The 21,331-nt window shown below is 38.0% G+C and overlaps 2 protein-coding genes across 2 annotated transcripts in view; both read right to left on the bottom strand.

The window, feature by feature from the left end:
• Positions 1 to 7,752, bottom strand: part of LOC110382381 (protein enabled) — a 62,786-nt gene extending 55,034 nt beyond the window's left edge. Inside the window, exon 1 of the mRNA XM_064042456.1 lies at positions 7,511 to 7,752. The gene's annotated coding sequence lies outside the window, so the exon portion shown is untranslated. The remainder of the gene's footprint in view (positions 1 to 7,510) is intronic.
• An 8,533-nt stretch (positions 7,753 to 16,285) lies between these two features.
• On the bottom strand, positions 16,286 to 20,323 carry LOC110371520 (uncharacterized protein K02A2.6-like). The gene is made up of 2 exons (XM_064042271.1): positions 19,802 to 20,323; positions 16,286 to 18,976 (listed from the first exon to the last, which is right to left on the bottom strand). The coding sequence occupies exons 1-2, from the start codon at positions 20,321 to 20,323 to the stop codon at positions 16,286 to 16,288; spliced, it is 3,213 nt and encodes a 1,070-aa protein (XP_063898341.1).
• Positions 20,324 to 21,331: the final 1,008 nt, after the last annotated feature.

The raw sequence follows: 21,331 nt of genomic DNA, 5'->3' as shown, positions 1-21,331 counted from the left end.
GGACATCCAAAAAAATTTTGGATTGCAACAGCACTCATTTATGAAGTAACCAAATGCATTTCAGATAAGCTAGGGAAAATTTTCGCTGGTGCGAAGGTATTTTAGGTTCGAGCTAGGCGCGAAAGTTCATGCGAAATATAAATAGCTGAATCTATTTGCCTAGTTCGGAAGTAGGTTGGGGTCGGCTTGCAGTCTGATCCAATATGGATATTTTTGTGCATAGCATTTACGATATTTATGGATCGTCTGACTCCTATATCTATGGTTATCCCCAGAAAAGCTATATAGTAAAAATAAGAATCAAAAGTTGGTTTTAGACTGGTCCGTATTATTCAATATTTTATGGTTTAAGAGAAAAGTTTCGAAGAAATACACTTCAGTAAGTTAGCCCACTGTTCGTTGTGTATATGTATAACTAAAGCCTAAAGAATCGTCAAAATCATAATGTTATTACAGAACCCTACAAACTACTCTCAGCTTACCTTTGACTTAAAAATAAACAAGTAATGGAACTTAGAAATTTATCCCCGCAAATGTCAATCTAAGTTGTTCAGCAACTTGCAAAGCCAGCTAAGTCCGTAACTTACAAGTTGGTAACTCCCAAGGTGGCGAGGTCCGACAAAGTCAGACACGACAAATATATCAGCTAGAAGATAGTCTTATCGAAAGGAATAACTAATAAGTATCCAAAAGTTTGAAGTAACAACAAGTCTATATTTTATAGGCTATCATCCAACTTCTGACAATGTGTGATATTAATCAGAGATAATACTAAAAGGAGAAAAGTGTACGACTATGTTGCCTTATAATGAATTTTCTTATATATCCGTACCACCATTAATTTTAGGGTTTCCACCCAAAAATCATCATCATCATCAAAGTCGTTTCCCCATAGATTGGGGATCGTGACCATCATTAGTCTCTGTCAGCAATGAGGTTGGACCGGGATAATTTCCTCCAGGTGCTCCTATCACCCAAAAATATCTCACTCAAAACCACCGTCCAAAATTCAAAATTCAAGTCAAAATTCAGATCAATTCATCGATGTCCAAACTCCCATTCAAGGTGCATTATCTAGGTCTATATCAAAGTAAAACTTGAGAGGATCGAGTTCGTAACCACAAGTCCGGACATTGGCCAGGGAATTGAGGACAAGATTGTTTGGCAACTATTGATAATATTATTTAATGTAGCTGTTATGTTTACATTCAAATAGACGATAGAAACTGTGGATGGCATTTGACAGGTCAATAAATAAAAGTAAACTACTGAAAAGTCTTCAATTTCAGCGTCTGAAGATTCGCAGTGGCTGATCATAAAATCTAGATGGATGTCTAATAAAACAGTCAGCACTTTCTCAAGAACAGCATGAGCTATAACATAACGTACACTGAGAAGAGATTTAAAGTATATGAGCTGAACATGAGCTCACTCATCCGACACTTGTAGTCGTGCACATTTTAAACAAGCATATACGAAAGATCCAATTTTGGCAGACTGTGACTTAGTTGATCAACCATCAAGACTAAATAACATGAGTGGAACACGCAGCTTTGATTACGTACAGACTAAAACCATACATTTGCAACATAGGAACAACTCCACTGTATTCTACTAACTCATCTGCTAAGCCTTTTGCCAAGTATGTTAGAATCGGCTTCCAGTCTTACCAGATGCAGCTGAGTACCAGTGTTTTACATGGAGCGGTTGTCTATCTAACCTCCTTGACCTAGGTAACCTAATCATGGTATCACGGTAACTACCCAAAACAAACAACTGTTTGAACTGTTCGAAAAAACCAAAGATTCTCATCCAACTGCATCCATAAAGCAAACCCAACAGATATTGTATAACAGAGTCAAAAAACAACCAGATCTAACGTGGCGTACAAGGTAATTAGTGTAGACACTCCGTGGGAACCTCTAATTGTGGGTAGTACCGTTGTATATTGTTCTGCCTGTACCCACGGCTGTAAGACTGAAGATATTCGACGTCCGGGTGGTGGGATATTTGTTATTTTGTGATTGAAAAACAAAGCAAGCAATTGGGAGACAGTTTTGGTTCAATGGACTTGCAGTTCACGATTTTGGTATCAACCACATTGGAAACTTATTTTCAGCAGTGGACGTCCTAAGACTACCAGATAAAGATTATGTTGGGAGCCAGAATAGTTGTTTGCGTCATACTTTTTCAGGATAAAGTAAAGGTAAAATATAGGTTAAGGATGACGACACTTTGAAAAAGGATGATGTTTCAAAATTGAATTCAGATCTACTTATTTTGAACAATGATCGTTACCAGACGACCAAGTCCAAACAAAGCCATCTGTTTTAGGCGGTACATACAACGAAGCTGGTATCGATTTGCGAATTGATCTCACGCCGCACGCCGGAGACAATTGACACAAATTGTTCAGGATGGTGGGTTGGTGATGACGTGTCATGACTAGCAACGGTTGGAGATAGTAAGATGCTGGAAAATCTAACTGTAATAGTTTTGAGGTCTTACGTTTCAGTGGCTGAATGCATACAAATATTTAAAGGGTAAAAGTCAAAGGAAGAAATGCCAAAAATGAGTTCTCGTAAGGATGTTTTGCTTCATTTCTAATCATTAAACGATAAACATGAACAACAATATTATGATAACATAAATAAGAATAATTACATTACAACAAATCAATTCCAATACAATGTTTATCTAAAGTCCAATAAATATGATATTTATGATACAAATCATTGACTGCGTACATCGCAATCATTACTAATAGATGGACTGACACAACGCAGATATAACACAAAAGGTTCAATATATATTAGATAATGGATGAAATAAAGGAAACTATTATTGAAAAGCATAGTACAATGGTAAAGGCACACTTATTAAAGCATATTTATATCATAACTGGAGGCATTATTAGAATCAAAGAAAACATCTACTTGTCAAATCAAAATAATGTATAGTGAACAAGCATTGTAAAATTACATGAATAAGTGAATTTTATGAATTCTGATGACAATACTATATAATATAAAGAGAAGACAATAAAATTATTGACAATTGTCACTTCTTTATGTACAAGGATAGACACTGATTCAAAAAGAGTATGGAAGAAGAAAACATGCGCTGACCAAACATAAAATTGGAAGACGTTGGCATGGGATAGTAGAAACGATTAATGATGGCAAAACAGATACTGATCAAGCAAACAACCCTTTCAATTCCAAAGTTCCCAAGTAGTGGCAGTTCTAACCTTTTTGAACTACCAATCGCGTGCGTATGTACTATCTATCATTAATATGCTAACATGTTAAGATTGATAGGTAATTTAATTTATTTACACTGAACGTTCTTCGACATGCAACGTCGAGTGCGGAGAGAATCACAAATTATGTTCTCAATTATTATGCAATCGGTATTGAGAATCGATTTAATGATCGAGTAGAGTCTGCTGTTGAATAAGAAAATAGAGATGTACGAGAAAAACTTATGAATACGAAAATAAATCAGTTGCTAGCAATGAGGATATGATTACAATTGATATGATAAACGACTCAGTAGTTTAAACTTTCGAGTATGAGGGTGTGGGTTTCGATCAGGCAAGTACCAATGCAACTTTTCTAAGTTTGATGTACTTTTCAAGAATATCTTGGGCACCAATGGCTGATACAAAGGTGAAGGAAAACATCTTGAGGTATTCTGGACTATTCAGTCTGAAATCATCAACCCACATTGAGCAAGCGTGGTTATTAAAGCTCAATCCATCTCCGTGTGAGAGGAGGCCTATGCCCAGCAGTGGGACGATAAAAAGGCTATAACAGAATAACAGTTTAATTCCAAGGAAAGTAGTAACACATAAATAGACTGCTAAAATCAAACCCATCCTTTTCACAAAAAGCCTCCAAAGAGGAACTAATTAGCGTTTCCACGACAGTTTCCATAACTAGGCTTATATTTCCGAGCTTTTTGCTCCTTTCCCAACGAGCCTAGAGCTATCTGGCTTCTCAATATGAAACTGTGAGCTGTAATTGGTCCTTTTCAGACCGTTTTGTATTCAGGAACTACTTAGTAGTTTTTGTGGTCGTTTTTATTTGCAAAATACAGTAGGTGTTTATTGAGAAGTTTAACTGAGTTAAAGAGTGGAGTTCTTTTGACTTTTTTTGTGTTAGATCATGCTTGATATCTGTAAAATTCAAGTATCACTATTCATCTCAAATACCCATTTTGATCTTAAATTTTTTATTTTGCCTCCCATAATAATTTCAGTAAGGTACTTACTAAAATGTTGAACAATTAAGTAGCAGTTCTTTTAACTTCATAGCCACATACTCCACAAAACATTTCAGTGTTGGCATTCCAACCACAAATTCCCATTCCATTATTAAAAACCTCACAAAGATCTTCATTAAAATCATTACAAGAGCACAAAATAATAACAGTTTCGCAAAAAACTGTATTTTTATCGAAATATCGATCTTTTATTACCACATTAAACGTACAAACCAGAAACAGCGGTGTGGTATGGAGAAATAATTTACGTACCTACCAATGTAATAAAAAAATATATTCAAGTGCTATACTTGTATGAACTTTACCGCTGCGAATAACAGTAAAAGAATCTACTTTCGTTTAGCATTTCAGTTGTATGTTTGGCATACTAATATTCAAATTTAGTGGCTAGCGAATTTGCAAATTGTCCGCGGTCGGCTCTAATACAAGGCGATAATAATCTAATCTACAATCTAATTTTGTTCGTAGATCGTCACTTCATCAACAATTTTATCATATCAGCTCTTACATCCCCCGAAATCTCTACCAATACTATAAAGCTGAATATTTTTTGTGCTTTCTTGAACTCGCTATCAAGTGATACTGCTCCGATCTTGAATACTCTTTCAGTTACAGATACCTTTTATCGAGAACGACTTAGTATAGGCTACTTTTTATCTACGTCCGCCAAGTATTTGGTACTCACGAGACGCGGGCAAAAGCTATAATTTATTTATTTCTCATCATCAAAAAATAAAACAGCCTCGTGTTGTTTTGGTATCATATTGGGATATGGTTAATATTGTGCTTTTTTTAAGAACCACCGCTGTCTTTTCTACAGATTTTACATAGTTTTCACATCGGCAACATGCTCTTCACGCCGGTATACAATGTAGTCCAGTATTTAACCGAACAAGTAACATATTTTCTATGCTATTTATTTCTACACAAACAGATGTGTAACCCTTTTTGCGAACATACCTTGTTAATAATGACACTAAACCAGTCTTAGGATCCAGTTACAAATGTCGTTCTAAACACCTGTTATATTACTTATTGTTAGTTAATCGCACCATTGTTTATTGCTTAAGATCTTTGATAATCTTCAAGGTGCACTGTCTCGAAGACAATAAGCTCCCAATATATATTAATAAAGCCTGGTGTTCTGTAATATAGGACTTACCTACTTCAGACACTAGTCTCTACGTTTAAAGCAATTTGTATCCAAAATCCAACAAATTCATGTATTTTAACCGACTTCCCAAAAAGAAGGAGGTTCTCAATTCGGCCGGTATGTTTTTTTTTTCTATGTATGTACATCGATTACGCCGATAAATAAACATAGAAATTCTTTTTTAAACCCCATGCAAAATGTGTGGGGGTTATAAGTTTGACTAGTAAGGTAACTTTTAAACGGATGAACCGATTTCAACACGGTTTTTAGCTGTAAGATAATGGCTAATGGTGTTTCTTAAAAAAAACATCCAAACATACTTGGACGTCGAGTTACCCTATGGCTTAATTCACGAAAAGTAAAAAGTAGCAATTTAAATTGTATCAAAAGCTTTGCAATTTCAACTTACATTCAAAGTTAATCTCATATGTTTCAACGAAAAAACATATTTTCATTGTCAGATATAACAAAAAAAGACAAAGAACACGCATTAATAATGAGCCAATCAAACGATCTTTACGAACACTATGGAGAGGCACTTTCTCAAATTGCATGTTCATTCAATATTTCAAACGGATTGACCAATATCGATAATCCTTTCACCTCTTAAACAATAAGTCGTGCTAACGCGGTGAAAGTTTTAAGACAATTTCTGGCTGTTTCAAAAAGATACATGTTTTTTAGAGTTCAGTACCCAAAAGGTACAACGGGACCCTATTTCTCTTAGTTTTTCGTCTTCCAGTCTGTCACTAAGATATACATATTTCATGAACTATGATAGACAGTTTTGTATGCCATAATTTTTCATCAAAATCAGTTTTAAGTAAAGATGACTTTATGGTCACCATATAAATAACATAAGATCTTAAAGTTATTGTAAATTATTGAGCTTCAAGTTAATAGCGTATATTAAATTCATGTCTGTGTCATACTATGTATAATAGGTCCCATATATTACTTGCATCTAGACTAGCACAACTAATTTCCTTACGACAACAAGACTGCGAAAGCTCCGTCACTACCAAAGATTAAGTTTTAGTCACAAAACAGACACGACATAAATCAGTTGAGACTTCATTATTACCTACGAACAGAAACCAGAGCAATGCAAAGCTATACAGGAAATTGTGGGCATGTGTAATATTAATATAATAATAATTTATGTTTATGTTTAATGTTTATACCGGATAACATTGGCTCGGTTATCGTCGGTAACCACAAATTGTAATAAATACCACAATTGTCTGCTTATTATTTGATAGAGATTCTAGAATAATTTTGTATTGTTTTGCTTTGTTAGATTTAACATGAGTGTATTCCATAACAGAATAAGAATACGTTGTTTATATTTTCATTGTTAATTCAAAATCACTGTCTATTGACAGAGCAAAAATACCTAGCTGAATCAACTAAAAACTACTTTTTCCATATAACTATTCCTGTATAGAATAGGGACCATGAAGTGGCATAGATTTTTTTTTTTCACATCATGTTACAAACTTTGACAAAGCGCAACGACATAACTCTATCATTCATTTCTATTGGTATAATACAATTGTACCAATTAAACTGATTTATAAATCAAAAACAACATTTTAATTATTATATGGTGTTGAATAGAAGGAAATTGAGCTAAAAGGTAAAGTCAAATAATATGGGGAAATAAAAACAAACCAATTAAATAAGTATTTCTAGTAAACTGTGTCATTCCAATCTTAGTTGTAATTAATGTAGATCGAATTAATGTTAGTTGCTAAGTACATGTACACATGATTTTAATATCTTGAAACTATGATATCTGAAATAGCAAAAACTGGAAACTTAATTATAACCAAGGTGATTAATAAATCAATATTATTTTCAAAGTAATTAGTAATTCCGCTCTGGATATTAAAGATTATAATTAATGCTCTATATTAGACGCTTATCATCTCAGTGTTCGAAAATATTTTTGATCGCCTACAATTTCATCAAATCCGTATGTATCATCCATACAAATCAAGAAAACTTCAAAAAACTTTCCTTAAAAACTGAGCTTTTAAAATAATTATAATTTCAACGATTAATTACCAATCAAACACGACTAAAACTGTCACATACCACTTATCAAAGAACTCATCAATAAAAAAACTGAATTAAAAAACCACCACACACTGGAATGCACTCAACCAGTTGTTGCAAATTGCAAAAACAATGGCTCTTTGTCACCGATACTATATCACGCACATACACTACTCGATTAAAAACAAATCGATTTAAAATCGATCGGTGCGCGCACTTGCGCGTGCGACTACCGCGCGACTGAAGCGGCGAGCGGGAAAATTGTAAACATCGCGAGTGAGTGGGACGGAGATATTGCGTAAGACAGAGATGATCGAGACAATGTTTATAAGCTCGTGTTGAGATAAAGTTGTTAGAGGTTAGAAACTTTAGTGGAGTTGTTTGCTTTGCATCTGTGAGGCAAATAGCTTCATAGATTATTTCTTTTTTTATTTTCCACTATTAGTATGGTAAGTAATTAATAATTACGATGATAAACCCGTTATAAAGTCTTCGTAATTCCATACCATTAATCATTTAAGTGTGTCATTTATTCAACTAAGCTGAGTCATCTATTACTCAGAAGTATTCAAAACACCAAAAGAAATTAGTTTACAATTAGCCTTAACAAATTCATTGTACAAACACAAAAAGACAGTCAACAATGCATAGGCGACCATAAAAGCGCATAGAAATCAGAATTTCAGCAAAAACTTTGTGTCAACGAATGGTGGGTGATAAAACAAGACACAATCCGAGTATGGAGTTTTTATTAAAATTGTTGACACGTGGTGTACCACCGAGCCGAGGGATTACTGTCAGATATACAAATGAAACGTCGGGAAAAGTTTTTAAAACTGCCACGAATATCATTTCGCGCAGAGTTTAATGCAGTTTCGGATCCAATTTACGCTACGTGAATGGAAAGCAGTTGAGATTTTATTTTGGTTAGAAGTTTTAGTTTTTAAGCTGTAGTTTTTTAATATCTAAACTTAGTCTTAATTTTACATAAAGTGCATATAAAACTCCTATAAAATGGGAACACTGAATAACCAGGGTAAAACAAAGTGCCCATAAAACTTAGTAGGCAGAATTGAGTCCATAGAAAGCACAGATGGACGATATGTCTAGTCTATCTATGAATAAATGGTCTATGCCGCATGTTTACACAGAGTGACATGTTAGTTATATTGAGATGAATCTGCGAGGGAGGATGTTACTGATGGGGGAATTTATATCGTATGCTGTACTCGTGTTTGTTTAGCGTTTAATTTATGCAAGGTATCCAATTTTCTGATATTAGATTCACTAGTATTTCTATTACATTACAGCAGAGCTGTATAATTTTACAGTACGGATTAAGAAGGACAGGTAAAGCCTTTGCCATAAATGAACAATCATCTGGCTAGCCTTTTCGCGGGGGATCAGCTTCCAGTCTGATGAAACTGGATGAAACTGAGTACCAGTGTTTATATGGAGCGATTGCATAGTGGACCTTCTCAACCCAGTAATCTTATCCACCCAAACCCCCAATACCCTTAACCTTTGTACCTATGTATGTTACTCACCCTTGAAGATGCTGCAATTATTTTAAACCTTCAAGTATTGCATTTATTATCTACCTAATTTAAACTATCCTTCTTCACATCTGCAAACCGCCTCTTCTATAAAATAGCACTTTCTTCTTCTTTTTCTTTTGGCACCTCTTCATTCCTGAAGGTTAGGCGTCTATAATAGCAATTTAATAAAGTCAAAACTACAGTAACTATCGGTACCATTCGGTACTCCACCTGCATTGTACGGCAATATTACGTGATTGCAACAATGGCAGCGTAAGCACGCGTAAGTCCTATCGAAGGATGTCGTAATAGCAAATTAGTCATCGGTGCATTGGCAGATGCATTTGAAGAATGTTCAATGCAATTTTTTTACAGAAGGCATAAAGTTTTTCTCATCACGTACCTACCCTATTCAGAACTACGTTGGGGTCGTCTTCCACCGTCTTCTAACAGTATATAGGTAGCTATGTTCCAGTGTTTTACATGGAGCGACTGCCTTTCTGATCTCCACCCAGATTAAACCAAAGTGGACCAGAGCGGAGAAGTTTTTAAACTCACAACCAATTCCATTTCTTCTGTTCAGAATTGGAGAAATGGAAGTAGTAATGAGTGTGCGGAGACAAGATTCTTAAATTACGAAATTCTAGAATAATTTTACATCAAATATTCAACAGAATTAAGATTAAACCATTGACCTAATTCAGACGCAATTTGTAGTGAAACTTGGACCCCAAAAATTTCTTCAAGAACCGAACTAATCCTATAAGCAAGTTTAACTTAGTCAATTTTAATTTAAAGCCTAAGTAACTGGTAGTGAATCACACAAACTAATCACGATAGTCCTTGCGATGCGGCCAAGTGTCCGCATTCCAGATCTAGACTAGATTATAATCTAGATAAGTCATTAGCTGCTACCAGGTGGCTAGTCTACGCTACTGTTAGCTTTGCACAGCTATGGTGACAAGGAAAAGACGAGAATATAAATGGCAGAGTTTTTTTTATGTTGAGGTAAGTTTTAAATAAATTCGGATAAGTAATAAATCTAAAAATCTTTTTGTCATCTTTGGAGTATAGTAGTAATTTGTTGAAGTAGGTAAGAAGAATAAGTACATATCGATCGGTAAAAGCAAAGTAAAACTTGTAATTTTAATTTTAAGCAGGTCACTGATTTTTACGCAAAAATAATGTGTTATACAAAGATTAAAATATGACAAAAACAATACACAAACTATTGCTGCAAGCTCCCCAAAAAAAAACAAAAGAAAACTATCAAAACAAACACACACCAATTCGCGAGTTTACGCCGTCCCAAACTAGATGGCGCCACTAGTACCACAACAAAGTTACCACGAAAAGAAACAATGTTATTCGCGAAGACGGCAGATGGCAACAGATGGTGTAATTGGTCATGCGCTCATTACCTTTAATTAGAAGCCGGACAGAATATTGGATGATTTGAAGCCAGGTGAAACGAGGCAGCTGAGGGCATAAGTAGATGGAGTACCTAATGGGAATTTTCATAAGATTTTTCTAGGTAAATTAGGCTTTGGAATGAAGGAAATTCCTTAGCTTTTAACTGCTACAGGAGGAATTCATAACCAGGCCTTACTAATACATGCCCAAATCTGGAAGAGGAACGCACCGTACCTATTAAAATACGTAAATTCAGTCCAAAGTAAGTAATCAAAAAAATACGTAAGAAAAGATTATACCTAGAACCCATCACGCCATGCATCATGTGACCTCCAGAATCCAATATCTCTTCGGACAAAATGAGGGTTTTTTCAATTTTTTCTGCCACCGGGTGGCGCCACGTATGCGTCTGGTCCAAACAGCTGTCAAATAGTATGGAATTGTAGGTGCCGAACTTATTGTTTATTGAAATTCTGTTATATTGGAAGTGTTATTGTTTTTATTATGGACTACGGTCAGAATAAGGTTTCCGAACTAAAAATTGAGCTAAGAGAGAGGGTGCAAAAGTCACTGGTACTAAGGAAAAGCTTGTTGAAAAATTTGTTAACACAATATGATTTAGTTTTTTTTATTTACTCAACCGCAAAAGTAAAACAATAATGCAGTGCTTTAATTATAAAATAAAAAAAAACACAAATCGTTCACTATTCATAGTAAAGATAAGCACTTTGACAGTTACCTGGACCTGACGACTCGGTGCTGCCACCTCGTGGACGCCATTTTAGAAAACCCTCATTGCATAAAAATCAGTTAATTCTACTAAAACCGCGTACATTTACGCAAATGAACTGCCATCTCACTATCTCTAAACAATTAAAACAACATTAAAATCCTATCCGGCGTAAACAATTGTTCTGTAATCACGTAAAAACCAATTATATGTTTAATCAGCTTTAAACAGTTACACATAAGGTTGACTATCGCGTAGCTTAAAAAGTGGAGGGAAAAACAGATGCTATCCTGGCAGGTGTGGGTATAGATCTTATGCATGTGGTAATAAGGTTTATTTTATTGCAGCTGCAGTCCAGGTATTTGGGTCAACGACTTGATAATGCAGGGAAGCGTTATGTGCACAAACTATTACATAATAATTGTATGCTCAATTTGTGTTTAGAAGCGTGAAGATTAGGGACGCTACTTTTTAATAGGTTTTTTTTACTTATAATAAGTTTAGACTTCCTGTGCGCCTAGAAAAACCTAAATTAAGTATACTATAAGTAGTATATGTGGAGTCATCTGAGTGCCTAAATCCTTGACAATCCACTCTAGGCAGATTAAAGTATACCTTTATATCATACTCACAATCATGATGCTAATAGAAGATGAATCATTACCTGAAACAGAAATACATTTGAATCAGCATTTAATAGCACATAGGACGAGAATAATAACTCAACTTATTGCAAAATAATTGCACACGAAAATGTGCAACAACCGCACATTAAACGTCCAATGTACATACAGTTCCGACAAATTATTTGACGTATCCAAATTTTGCAACTAGTACTATGCATACAAAAAAGAAATATTAAAAAAAAACTAAAAAGCACACTTTTTGTAACGGTTCATAGCTAGTCATGTATTATCATCAGAACTCAGAGCGTGAGCAAAATTTCATCCTAATCGAAGGCCGGGAAGTGGGTCAAATTAAGATTCCAAGATTTTCGTACATACATAAGTTACAAGTGAAGCTAGATAAGCGTGTTAAAATTTTGTGCAAAAGCTATTTCATCTGACTGTTCACATCTTCGCAATCTTAAAGTTTCCTAGCCAACTTTGCTTCTAAAATCAACCAACTTCAGACTATCCAAGATACATCAGACCACTGCTCAACTGCGGTTAAACTACCGATGTGGAGACGACTGGAGCGTCAGTCCGTGGCTTCGGTGTATATTACTTGTCGATAGATGCTACCTCACAACTAGACGAGGTCTAGATCGAATTGCGGTCTCGATCTCGGTTTAAAGTTCAAGGGCTTGGTATGAGAAAGATTTTATTATATGGATGTGTTGCTAAGTGGTTGCAAGTTATGTAGAAAAGATTGGCTATAAAACACCAGAATTACATGTAGTTGATAGACGTTTTTTGTCTTATAATTAATTGAGTAACATTAAATAGGTCGGCAATAATGATTGATTTCCTGAGATGTCCTATATTTGCTTATCTTAGGGAGCTATTCATAAACCCTATTTTATTAGATCGTTGGTTGATTTACCTGAAGTCAACTACAGTCCAGCTCATTGAGCCGTGATTTTTTATCTTCGTTTTAGGAGCAAACAAAATATTTTTTGTCTTTTCAAAACTATCTCAATAGAATACATATTTCTCCAAAAATCCCAGCATCTTTAGCACTTGAACTCATAAACTCAACATCCCCAATTCCACCCGGTTCGCTATCTACCACCGGCACTTGTTTCAAGCATTTTGAAACGGTGCCAGAATATTTAAACGTCCATTCCGTACTGTTGCCCGACTGTGGCGCCACTACAATTCAATTAAAAACTTAAGATAAAGAACTAATAATGGTGTGCAAAAGAAGGGCTAATAGACGTATGCATTTGAAAGCGTAAAACGTAAAGCTTTCTGAGGATCATAATAGATCCTAAAAACGTAGATAAGAAAAGGGATTAAAACATAATACCTATTTCATTGCATGTAGCAGCAAATCTTTACTACATAAAAGAAAACCACAGCATACGGAACATAACACAACAAAAGATGAAGTTAATAAAGAATTCACCAGCACTTCCGTACCGACACAGATGAATTAATATTGATGAGCACTTTGTGGTCTGCTGGAAACTGATTCCGGTCCACCAAGTTATAAAATTGAGGCTTGGAGTACGATCAAAACTAGTGATGAAATCTCTCTAGGTCTAGCTAGTCTCATGTTAAACAATGGTGAACTAAATTGTCATAGAAAGAATAGTCAGTATCGTATAAGTATACGATCGAGCTAAAGAAACATATTGAGTTAGTATCTTTTACATGGATGATGAATCAATGAATATGCACTCATACATATTAATAGTTATTGCATAATGCAAAAACACTAAGTTATTACCGGCACTTATTGTAATGATTGCAGTAATTGTAACTATCTTCAGTGCTTTATTTTCTTCAAACAAATCAAAGCTCCATTGAAATGGATAAAAATCTTTACTCTGCCGCCGTTCGCTTGTAAGAAGCACCACAAAAAAAATAACTATATCGTCATCATCATCATCCTGCCCTTATCCCAATTTTTTATTTGAAGTCGGCCCAGCATGTTTTCTTCTCCCATACTCTTCTGTCTAGCGTAGCCTCACAAGTATCATTCTTTCCAGCCAAGTAAACTCTCTCAATCCATCCATGGTTTCTTTTACAAAAAATAACCATAGTTCCAGCTTAGCCACACTAAGCAACAGTGGCGCAACAATATCAGTTGCTTTTCTGTCTGCCGTCATCTCACAAGTAACATTCTCTCTAGCCACAACTCTCTCAATCCATCCATCGTTTCTTTCCCAAAAAATTACCACAGTTCCAGCTTGGCCACACTAAGCAACAGTGGCGCAACAATATCAGTTGCTTGTAAAGAATTCGCAGCTTCGGGCGACGTTCCCAATTACCGTTGGAGCACGCTTTGTGGAGTCTCGAGGCAGCACTGGAGTACTCTCGTGTACGCTCCGGATTTAAGGTTTTTCTCCTAATGTTGTGGATGGGAGTTTTTGGCAGATTCTTGCGGTAAACGGTTTTGTAGGTGATGTAGTTTGTTTTAGGAAGACTTTATTTGGTTGCGAAAATATGAGGTAGAAGTTGCGATATAACTTGAGTCTATTTATGTAGCTTCAGCATTACATGTTACGTTATTTAAGCTAGTGCACGTGAATTGTTAATGAAACACAAACTGTTAAGTGTCTTATCAGAAAATATCATCCTGTTTGCGACACTCTTAATGTCAATTGACATTACAGCGACAAGAGTTTCATGTTTTTTTTTTTTAATTATCCTCAGGATATTACAGCATTAAGCTCATCAAGTCAACGCATCATCACAAACCCCATCTCAACTCCCCTCCAGAAAAAAATAAAGAACATAATAACAATGTAATATCTGAAGTCAAATATTAACTAAACGCTATACATTATGATATAGATTCAACGCACAGGGCGGAAATTAAACGCTGCATCGGCGGAGAATTGGAGCGGCCCGGACGATGGCCCAGATACGTTGCGTCGTAAGGACGACTGCACACTGAGCGACAGGACTAAACCACTTTTTTTGAGGTAATTAACACTCAGTTCTTAGAAAGACCATAGCTATATATAGAATTAAACAGTGGCAGACGTATTGATGTATCTAACATTTTTTTAGGCTTTAAATAACTTACAAATTATAGTTTCAGGAACACTAAAAATATCATGTTAGTGAAAATTTGTTTGCAGGCACTGCGACATGAGTAAGCATAAAATACGTACTCCTCTACCTAAAAACCTTGAAAATACCAGTCTAGTTTCATTTAAGTCCACTGTTACGAAATTCAGTAAATCCCCCTTTGAAAGTAAGTTCTCATCGATTTTGCGCTTGCAACGGTCTTGCAAAGTCTTCGGGCGTGCAAACAGCTTTACTTGAGACTCTTGGCATTTAAAGAATTTTATTTTATGGAATTGCATTTCTTTGGTAGCGACTCTCCGGTTTGCTGTAAGTTGGGATCTTAATTAAATTATTTAATGGATAGTATTAAACGAAGGATACTTACTGTTAAAATCGTTCAGTTGCAAATTGCAGTAATAAACGACCCTTATCTATTCGCAGAAGTAGCATTACCAAAAAAACTGCAAAAGGATGACTTCAAAAACAGATAGGATATTACATAGAACTTCTATGACGTCAAAAAACTTTACCCATAAACGTCACAGACGGAAAATTGGCAACAAAATTCGTGGGATCCAGTCCTTACGTGACTGAAGGCAAAAAGTTTCAGTGAGCTATATTTAGAACCATTGATAAGCGTTCTACGAACTAAGTCATGAATGGCGAAGGGGAATTACTAGAGCTTCTATTGATCGACACGTTTGAGAATACGATAACAACTGGCACTTAAGAAACAAGGTAGACTGAAAGATGAGGCTTATTTTGGAATAATATATTTCCTAAGTTCGTCGTTGATAGATCAAGAATAAACACAGGACGTATGTGTTCGGAACGGGTGCACATATATGCGTTAAAAATATATGTCTTCCGGACACCTGGAACGACGTGGTAGGTCGACGTTGGGCCTTCTTGTTTTTATTTGTTATCATGAATAATTTACCAGAGGTCTGTGTTTCTAAATCTATTTCATATAAATCGAAATTGCTGACCTAAGCAGTTAGTTTGGCTCTCTTGCGGCACAATGGAGTCCAATAAGTACTGTTCTCAAATAATGTTTGCGTCCTTTTTTGGCTTACGTATAATAGTTCAACTTTCTTTGTCGCTATCTGAATGACCTAGTACAAAAATAGCCTGCGCCGTTTCAAAAATAAAGCCAGTCAGCATGCCCATACGTCTGGGTTTCTTATCTATCGACCTACTGTCCCTTTCAAAGTTTTCCGTTGATACTAAGAACAGGTCTTTTTTGCAGCGTCAATGAAAGGCGAGGGTTAGCAGCTAACTGGTTTATTTAATAATTGTTACAATCTACCCACCACCATACAAATATCATAACTATAACTAAGCCGACGGTACATATTTCTCCCCCTTAAGCTAGTCTTATCTATAATCTCTAAATATCTACTTATCTCTAAATACAGTCCTATGAATGAAGACGTGCCCGATTATAAGCTCGCAGAGCACGAGCAGACGCTCCTGGCGGTGGTGGTGTGGTTACCGGCTCTGACGCCGCTTCAGTAACAGTCTTTTGTGAATTCTCACCGACATCGTCAGAAGCGTCCTCAAATGTGTCCTCAGTCTCCTCACGGACCGGGGGAACCTCCCGGTCTGGTGATATATCTTTACTAGCGGAAACAATGCTTGTTCGAGATAACGAGTGGCGATTCTTGTTGTATATAGGTACAATTTGATCAACATGTCTTCGCCAGCAATCTCCGCGCCCAACGTCTACCTTGTACGAGACCGGTCCCGTCTGTTCGACTACTGTGCCCTGTAACCACTTACCTCCCCTCGCGCTATAGTCCCGGGCCAGCACAGTGTCATTAGGCGCCAGCGTACGCGGCGTGCCGCCTGCAGCGGCCACTTGCCGCTCTTGTGCGCTGCGCACTACGGCCGACACATCTGGTCGCAACGCGTCGAGACGCCCGCGTAGCCTACGTCCTTGCAAAGCCACCGCAGGCGACACGCCCGTCGTTGCATGTTGACAATTACGATATTTAAACAAAAATTTATCTAGGGCCGTGGCAACGTTTTCGCCCTCGCACAAGGCACGTTTGATTGCTTTTTTTACGGTTTTAACCGCGTTTTCTGCTGCTCCATTTCCCTGCGGTCTATAAGGAGCTGTGGTCACATGTTTCATACAATTTTTCTTACAAAATGTTTTAAACTCCTGCGAGGTAAATGGAGGTCCGTTATCAGTGACGAGTAATGACGGTAACCCGAAACGAGAAAAAATGCCTCTCATTGCTGAGATAGTTGCCTGCGCATCCGTTTTCCGCATGGCAATAGCTTCTATCCATTTTGAATAGGCGTCGACCATTATTAAATACCGTGTACCCCCGCAATCCGCAAAATCCGCATGTACCCGGTGCCATGGATGTAGTGGAAACTCCCACGGGTGCAGCGGCGCATGCGGCGGCGCGTCGCGCACTGCGCCACACGCCGTGCACCCGCGGCATGCATCCTCTATATCCCTATCTAAATTAGGCCAATACACATAATTTCGTGACAGATTTTTCATTTTATTAATTCCCAGGTGCCCATCGTGTATTTCCGCTAAAACCTGTTTCTGTAGTGAACTCGGTATCACAACCCTATATCTATAAACGAGACATCCTAGTTCTACAGATAAATCCTGTTTCCTTGCAGCATATGGTTTCTCGGCATCCGTCACTGTTAACGGCCAACCAAAGGTTACGTAACCCTTTATTTTACATAATACTGAATCCTTTTCAGTCTCCCTGGCAACATCCTTAAAACTTATAGGAAAAGATTCCTCTATCAAATTAATATAATTAATTGAATCCACCAGCCGAGCCTCCTGGGGTAACGGTAACCGCGATAAAGCATCGGCCGGTCCATTGTCGGCCGAGCGAACGAATTCCGTTGTGAACGCGTATGCGGCCAAGCGTGCCGCCCATCGCTGTAACCGACTGGCCGCCGTCTGTGGGATGCCACCCTTAGCGCCAAATATGTGCGTCAGCGGCTGATGATCTGTGCGTAATATAAAACTTCTACCAAACAAGTATTGATGGTGTTTTGTTACACCAAACAATATTGCGAGCGCCTCCTTATCGAGTTGACTATAATTTCGCTCCGCCGCGTTTAGCGTGCGAGACACACAGCTAATAGGGCGCTCGCTGCCGTCCGAGTAGCGGTGAGCAAGCACAGCGCCGAGCCCGTACGCGCTGCTGTCCACCGACAGTACGAGTGGCCGCCCCTCCTCGTAGTGTGCTAACACTCGATCGCCCAGGAGAACTCGCTTGGCTTCATTAAATGCTCGCTCACAACAACGGTCCCATTTCCAGCGCACGTCTTTTTTTAATAAATTGTGTAATGGATATAATAGCGTACTCAAATTGCTTATAAATTTTCCATAATAATTTAACATGCCCAGGAAACTTTTTAGCTGGGTTATATTTTCCGGTCTAGGTGCGTTGGAAATAGCATCGAGTTTGCTAGTATCGGGTCGCAGGCCCTCCTTATCAATAATATAACCTAAGTATTTAACACTTTCTTGTAAAAAACTACATTTACTTAGTTTAACAGTCAGTCCCGCCTCGCGCAACCTATCGAGAACAGCCCGCACATTACTGATGTGTTCTTTATCATTGCTACCTGTTATACAAATATCATCAAGAAAAACTACACAACCCGGAATGCCCCGTAGTGTTTCTTCCATTAACTTTTGAAACTTTTCGGGAATACAAGCTAAACCGTATGGCGTCCGACGGTACGCATATGTTCCAAGGTGCGTAGTTATGGCGGTGAAGGGTTGAGACTCTTTTGTTAAAATACATTGTTCATAAGCGTGGGTGAGATCGACTTTTGTAAATTTTTCTCCCCCACTTAATTTCGCAAATAATTCATCAATACGCGGCAAGGGGTAATAATCACGCTTGAGTTTAGGATTAATCGTAATCTTATAATCCCCACATATCCGTATATCCCCATTTTTCTTAACAACTGGTACAATAGGTGTGCCATAATCTGAATAATCGACGCGGTAAATAGTGCCGTCAGACTCCAGCCGAGCCAGCTCGCGCTCGACGCGCGCGCGCATCGCCAAAGGCACGGGCCTCGCGCGAACGTAAACCGGTTCTTTATCGATCAGCTGTAGCCGAATGGCTCGCTTACATGTACCTAACTTATCTGTAAACACTTCGGGATATTCCGCGCATAATCGGTTCACGAATCCATCGTCAGTTATCTTAAAGAGATTAATTTGTGAGACCTTAAGGGCACGCAACCAATCTCTTCCCAGCAAAGGGCATGCTCCGTTTTTAATGACGTAAAGAGGCAACGATTTCACTTCTCTATCCCGTAATCGTACGTGCACTTCAATATAACCGAGTGATTCGATGCGTGAACCTGAATAACTACGCAACATTAAATTATCCGCTTTAATAATCTTGTGACTAAATTGACGTTTATAAGTTTCCTCATTAATAGCCGAAATTCGGCTGCCGGTATCAATTTCACACTTCATTTCAAAGTTGTCTATGTTTACAAGAATATAGTACGGTTTATTGTCCTTACCTCCCATCATCACGATCTTAAATATATCATCCGAATCATCGTCACTCAAATAATTTTGCCGAAAATTTTCACTATTTTTCACTGACCTACACATCACTCTCAAATGACCTCTTTGCTTACACTCATCACAATTATAATTCGCATAACGGCACCTATCTGCGCGATGCGCTCTCCCGCACCGCCAGCATGCGCCGGCGCGCGCCGCCGCACCGCCTGCGCCGCTCGCTGGGCGCGCCGCGCGGTCCGTGCTGGCCGTGCTCGCCGCGCCAGCCGTGCCGACCGCGCTGGCCATGCCCCGGGAGCCTCGAGCGCGCCCTCGCCCGCCACGTGTGTAATGCAGATCTTCACCTGCCTCGCCGCCTGCACCTGAGGTCGTAGTCGGCACCGTACTGCCGCTCACCTCCGCGTGCTTCTCTGCAGCCTCCAGAGCTAGTGCTAACTCCACCGCTTCCTTGTATTCAATCTTTCTTTCGGCAAATATTCTTGAACGCATTGCGTCATTTGCCAGGCCCGACACAAATTGGTCCCTCAGATTTTCTTCCAGAGTAGAACACTGTTTACATTTGCCAAAATTGCAAGTTGTTGCCAGATGTTTGAGTGCTTGTAGATACTCCGCCAGAGGTTCGCCCTCACGCTGTCGCCGCAGCCTGAACACGTGCCGCTCAGCGATCTCCGATCGCTGTGGTTCCAAATGACCCGTAACCAACTTCACTAATTCTTCGTAGGTTTTGTTCTCAGGAAAGTCCGGGGAACATAGGTCACACATCAGTGCATATGTTGCTTCCCCCACGACGGTTATGAGCATGGGCACTTTAAGGTTATCCTTGACGTCATTTAGTAAAATATACTGATTAACTCGGCGTATGTATGCCGGCCATTGTTTAGAACTTAAATTAAACGGTTCTAACTTCCCGATTGGCATCTTGGAATAAGAATCAACGATTTCACACGCGTAATTAATCAACTAGATCGTAATTTATCCTCGTCGCCAATGCAGCGTCAATGAAAGGCGAGGGTTAGCAGCTAACTGGTTTATTTAATAATTGTTACAATCTACCCACCACCATACAAATATCATAACTATAACTAAGCCGACGGTACATTTTTAAGCGATTCATCATATAAGGAATATAAGTCTCTTACTAGCTTGAAGGATTCAAGCAAGGGTCCCATGTTCCTTGGTCTTCCAGAATTCTTAAACTCTTTCGGATCCCTCCGATATTGAACATACTAAACTTTTCGCCATACACATTTCCAAAACCACCTGGTGACAGGTCTGTCTGTGAGCAAAAACTTGGGTAGCTACAGGCACCTAACAGGCTTCACTTTTCCGCACCATTTCACTTCGTATGGCGGCGTATTGGGTTCCCGAAAACAGGTGTTGGTGTGTAAAAGTGGTGGTTTCTTGTAGGCCTTTTAAATATTGTGAATGAATTGTATGAAAGCTATAGCTTCATTCTTAGTAGGTTAGGCTTCTACATATACTACTGAATCTTTATTTTACTGAAAGAAATCAGTCATTGGTGAGTGACAAATAAGTTTGGTATGAAAAGTGGAAACAGAAATCAATCGGCCTAAATCATCGATTTTTAAGCAGTTCGTCAAAGTGCCCTCGGAGGATTTTTAAAACTTTCTACAAAGTACTTTGAAAGAGCGAGCTTCTTATAACTTTGTCTTCAACCTCATTCTTTGTTAGTAAGCAATTACTACCTTTTAAGTTCAACTACAGGTGACAACTAGTTTTCCGGTGCCACAATGTGTGGGCGATGTAGAAAGCATTGCAGGGTTGTAGGCAGAAAACTGATATAAATCAATTTGCTGGTGCATAAGTACCTCCAAGTAAATATTGAATCAAAGAAGTTTTATTCGTGGTTACTTTCATTCATAGAATAAGTAGGTTTGTTTTAATTTTATAAAAATAATCCGACTA

Source organism: Helicoverpa armigera, chromosome 28 (assembly GCF_030705265.1).
Source record: "Helicoverpa armigera isolate CAAS_96S chromosome 28, ASM3070526v1, whole genome shotgun sequence".
Taxonomy (NCBI): Eukaryota; Metazoa; Arthropoda; class Insecta; order Lepidoptera; family Noctuidae; genus Helicoverpa; species Helicoverpa armigera.
The sequence above is the reverse complement of the archived record's forward strand: the minus strand, read 5'-3'. Positions and strand labels throughout refer to the sequence as shown.

Excerpts from the sequence above, each read along its gene's own strand:
- LOC110371520 (XM_064042271.1), bottom strand. The coding sequence starts at position 20,323 with ATGCCAATCGGGAAGTTAGAACCGTTTAATTTAAGTTCTAAACAATGG. Across the intron at positions 18,977-19,801 it reads CTGCAGAGAAGCACGCGGAG|CTGATCGATAAAGAACCGGT; the intron begins GTGAGCGGCAGT and ends ATTCGGCTACAG.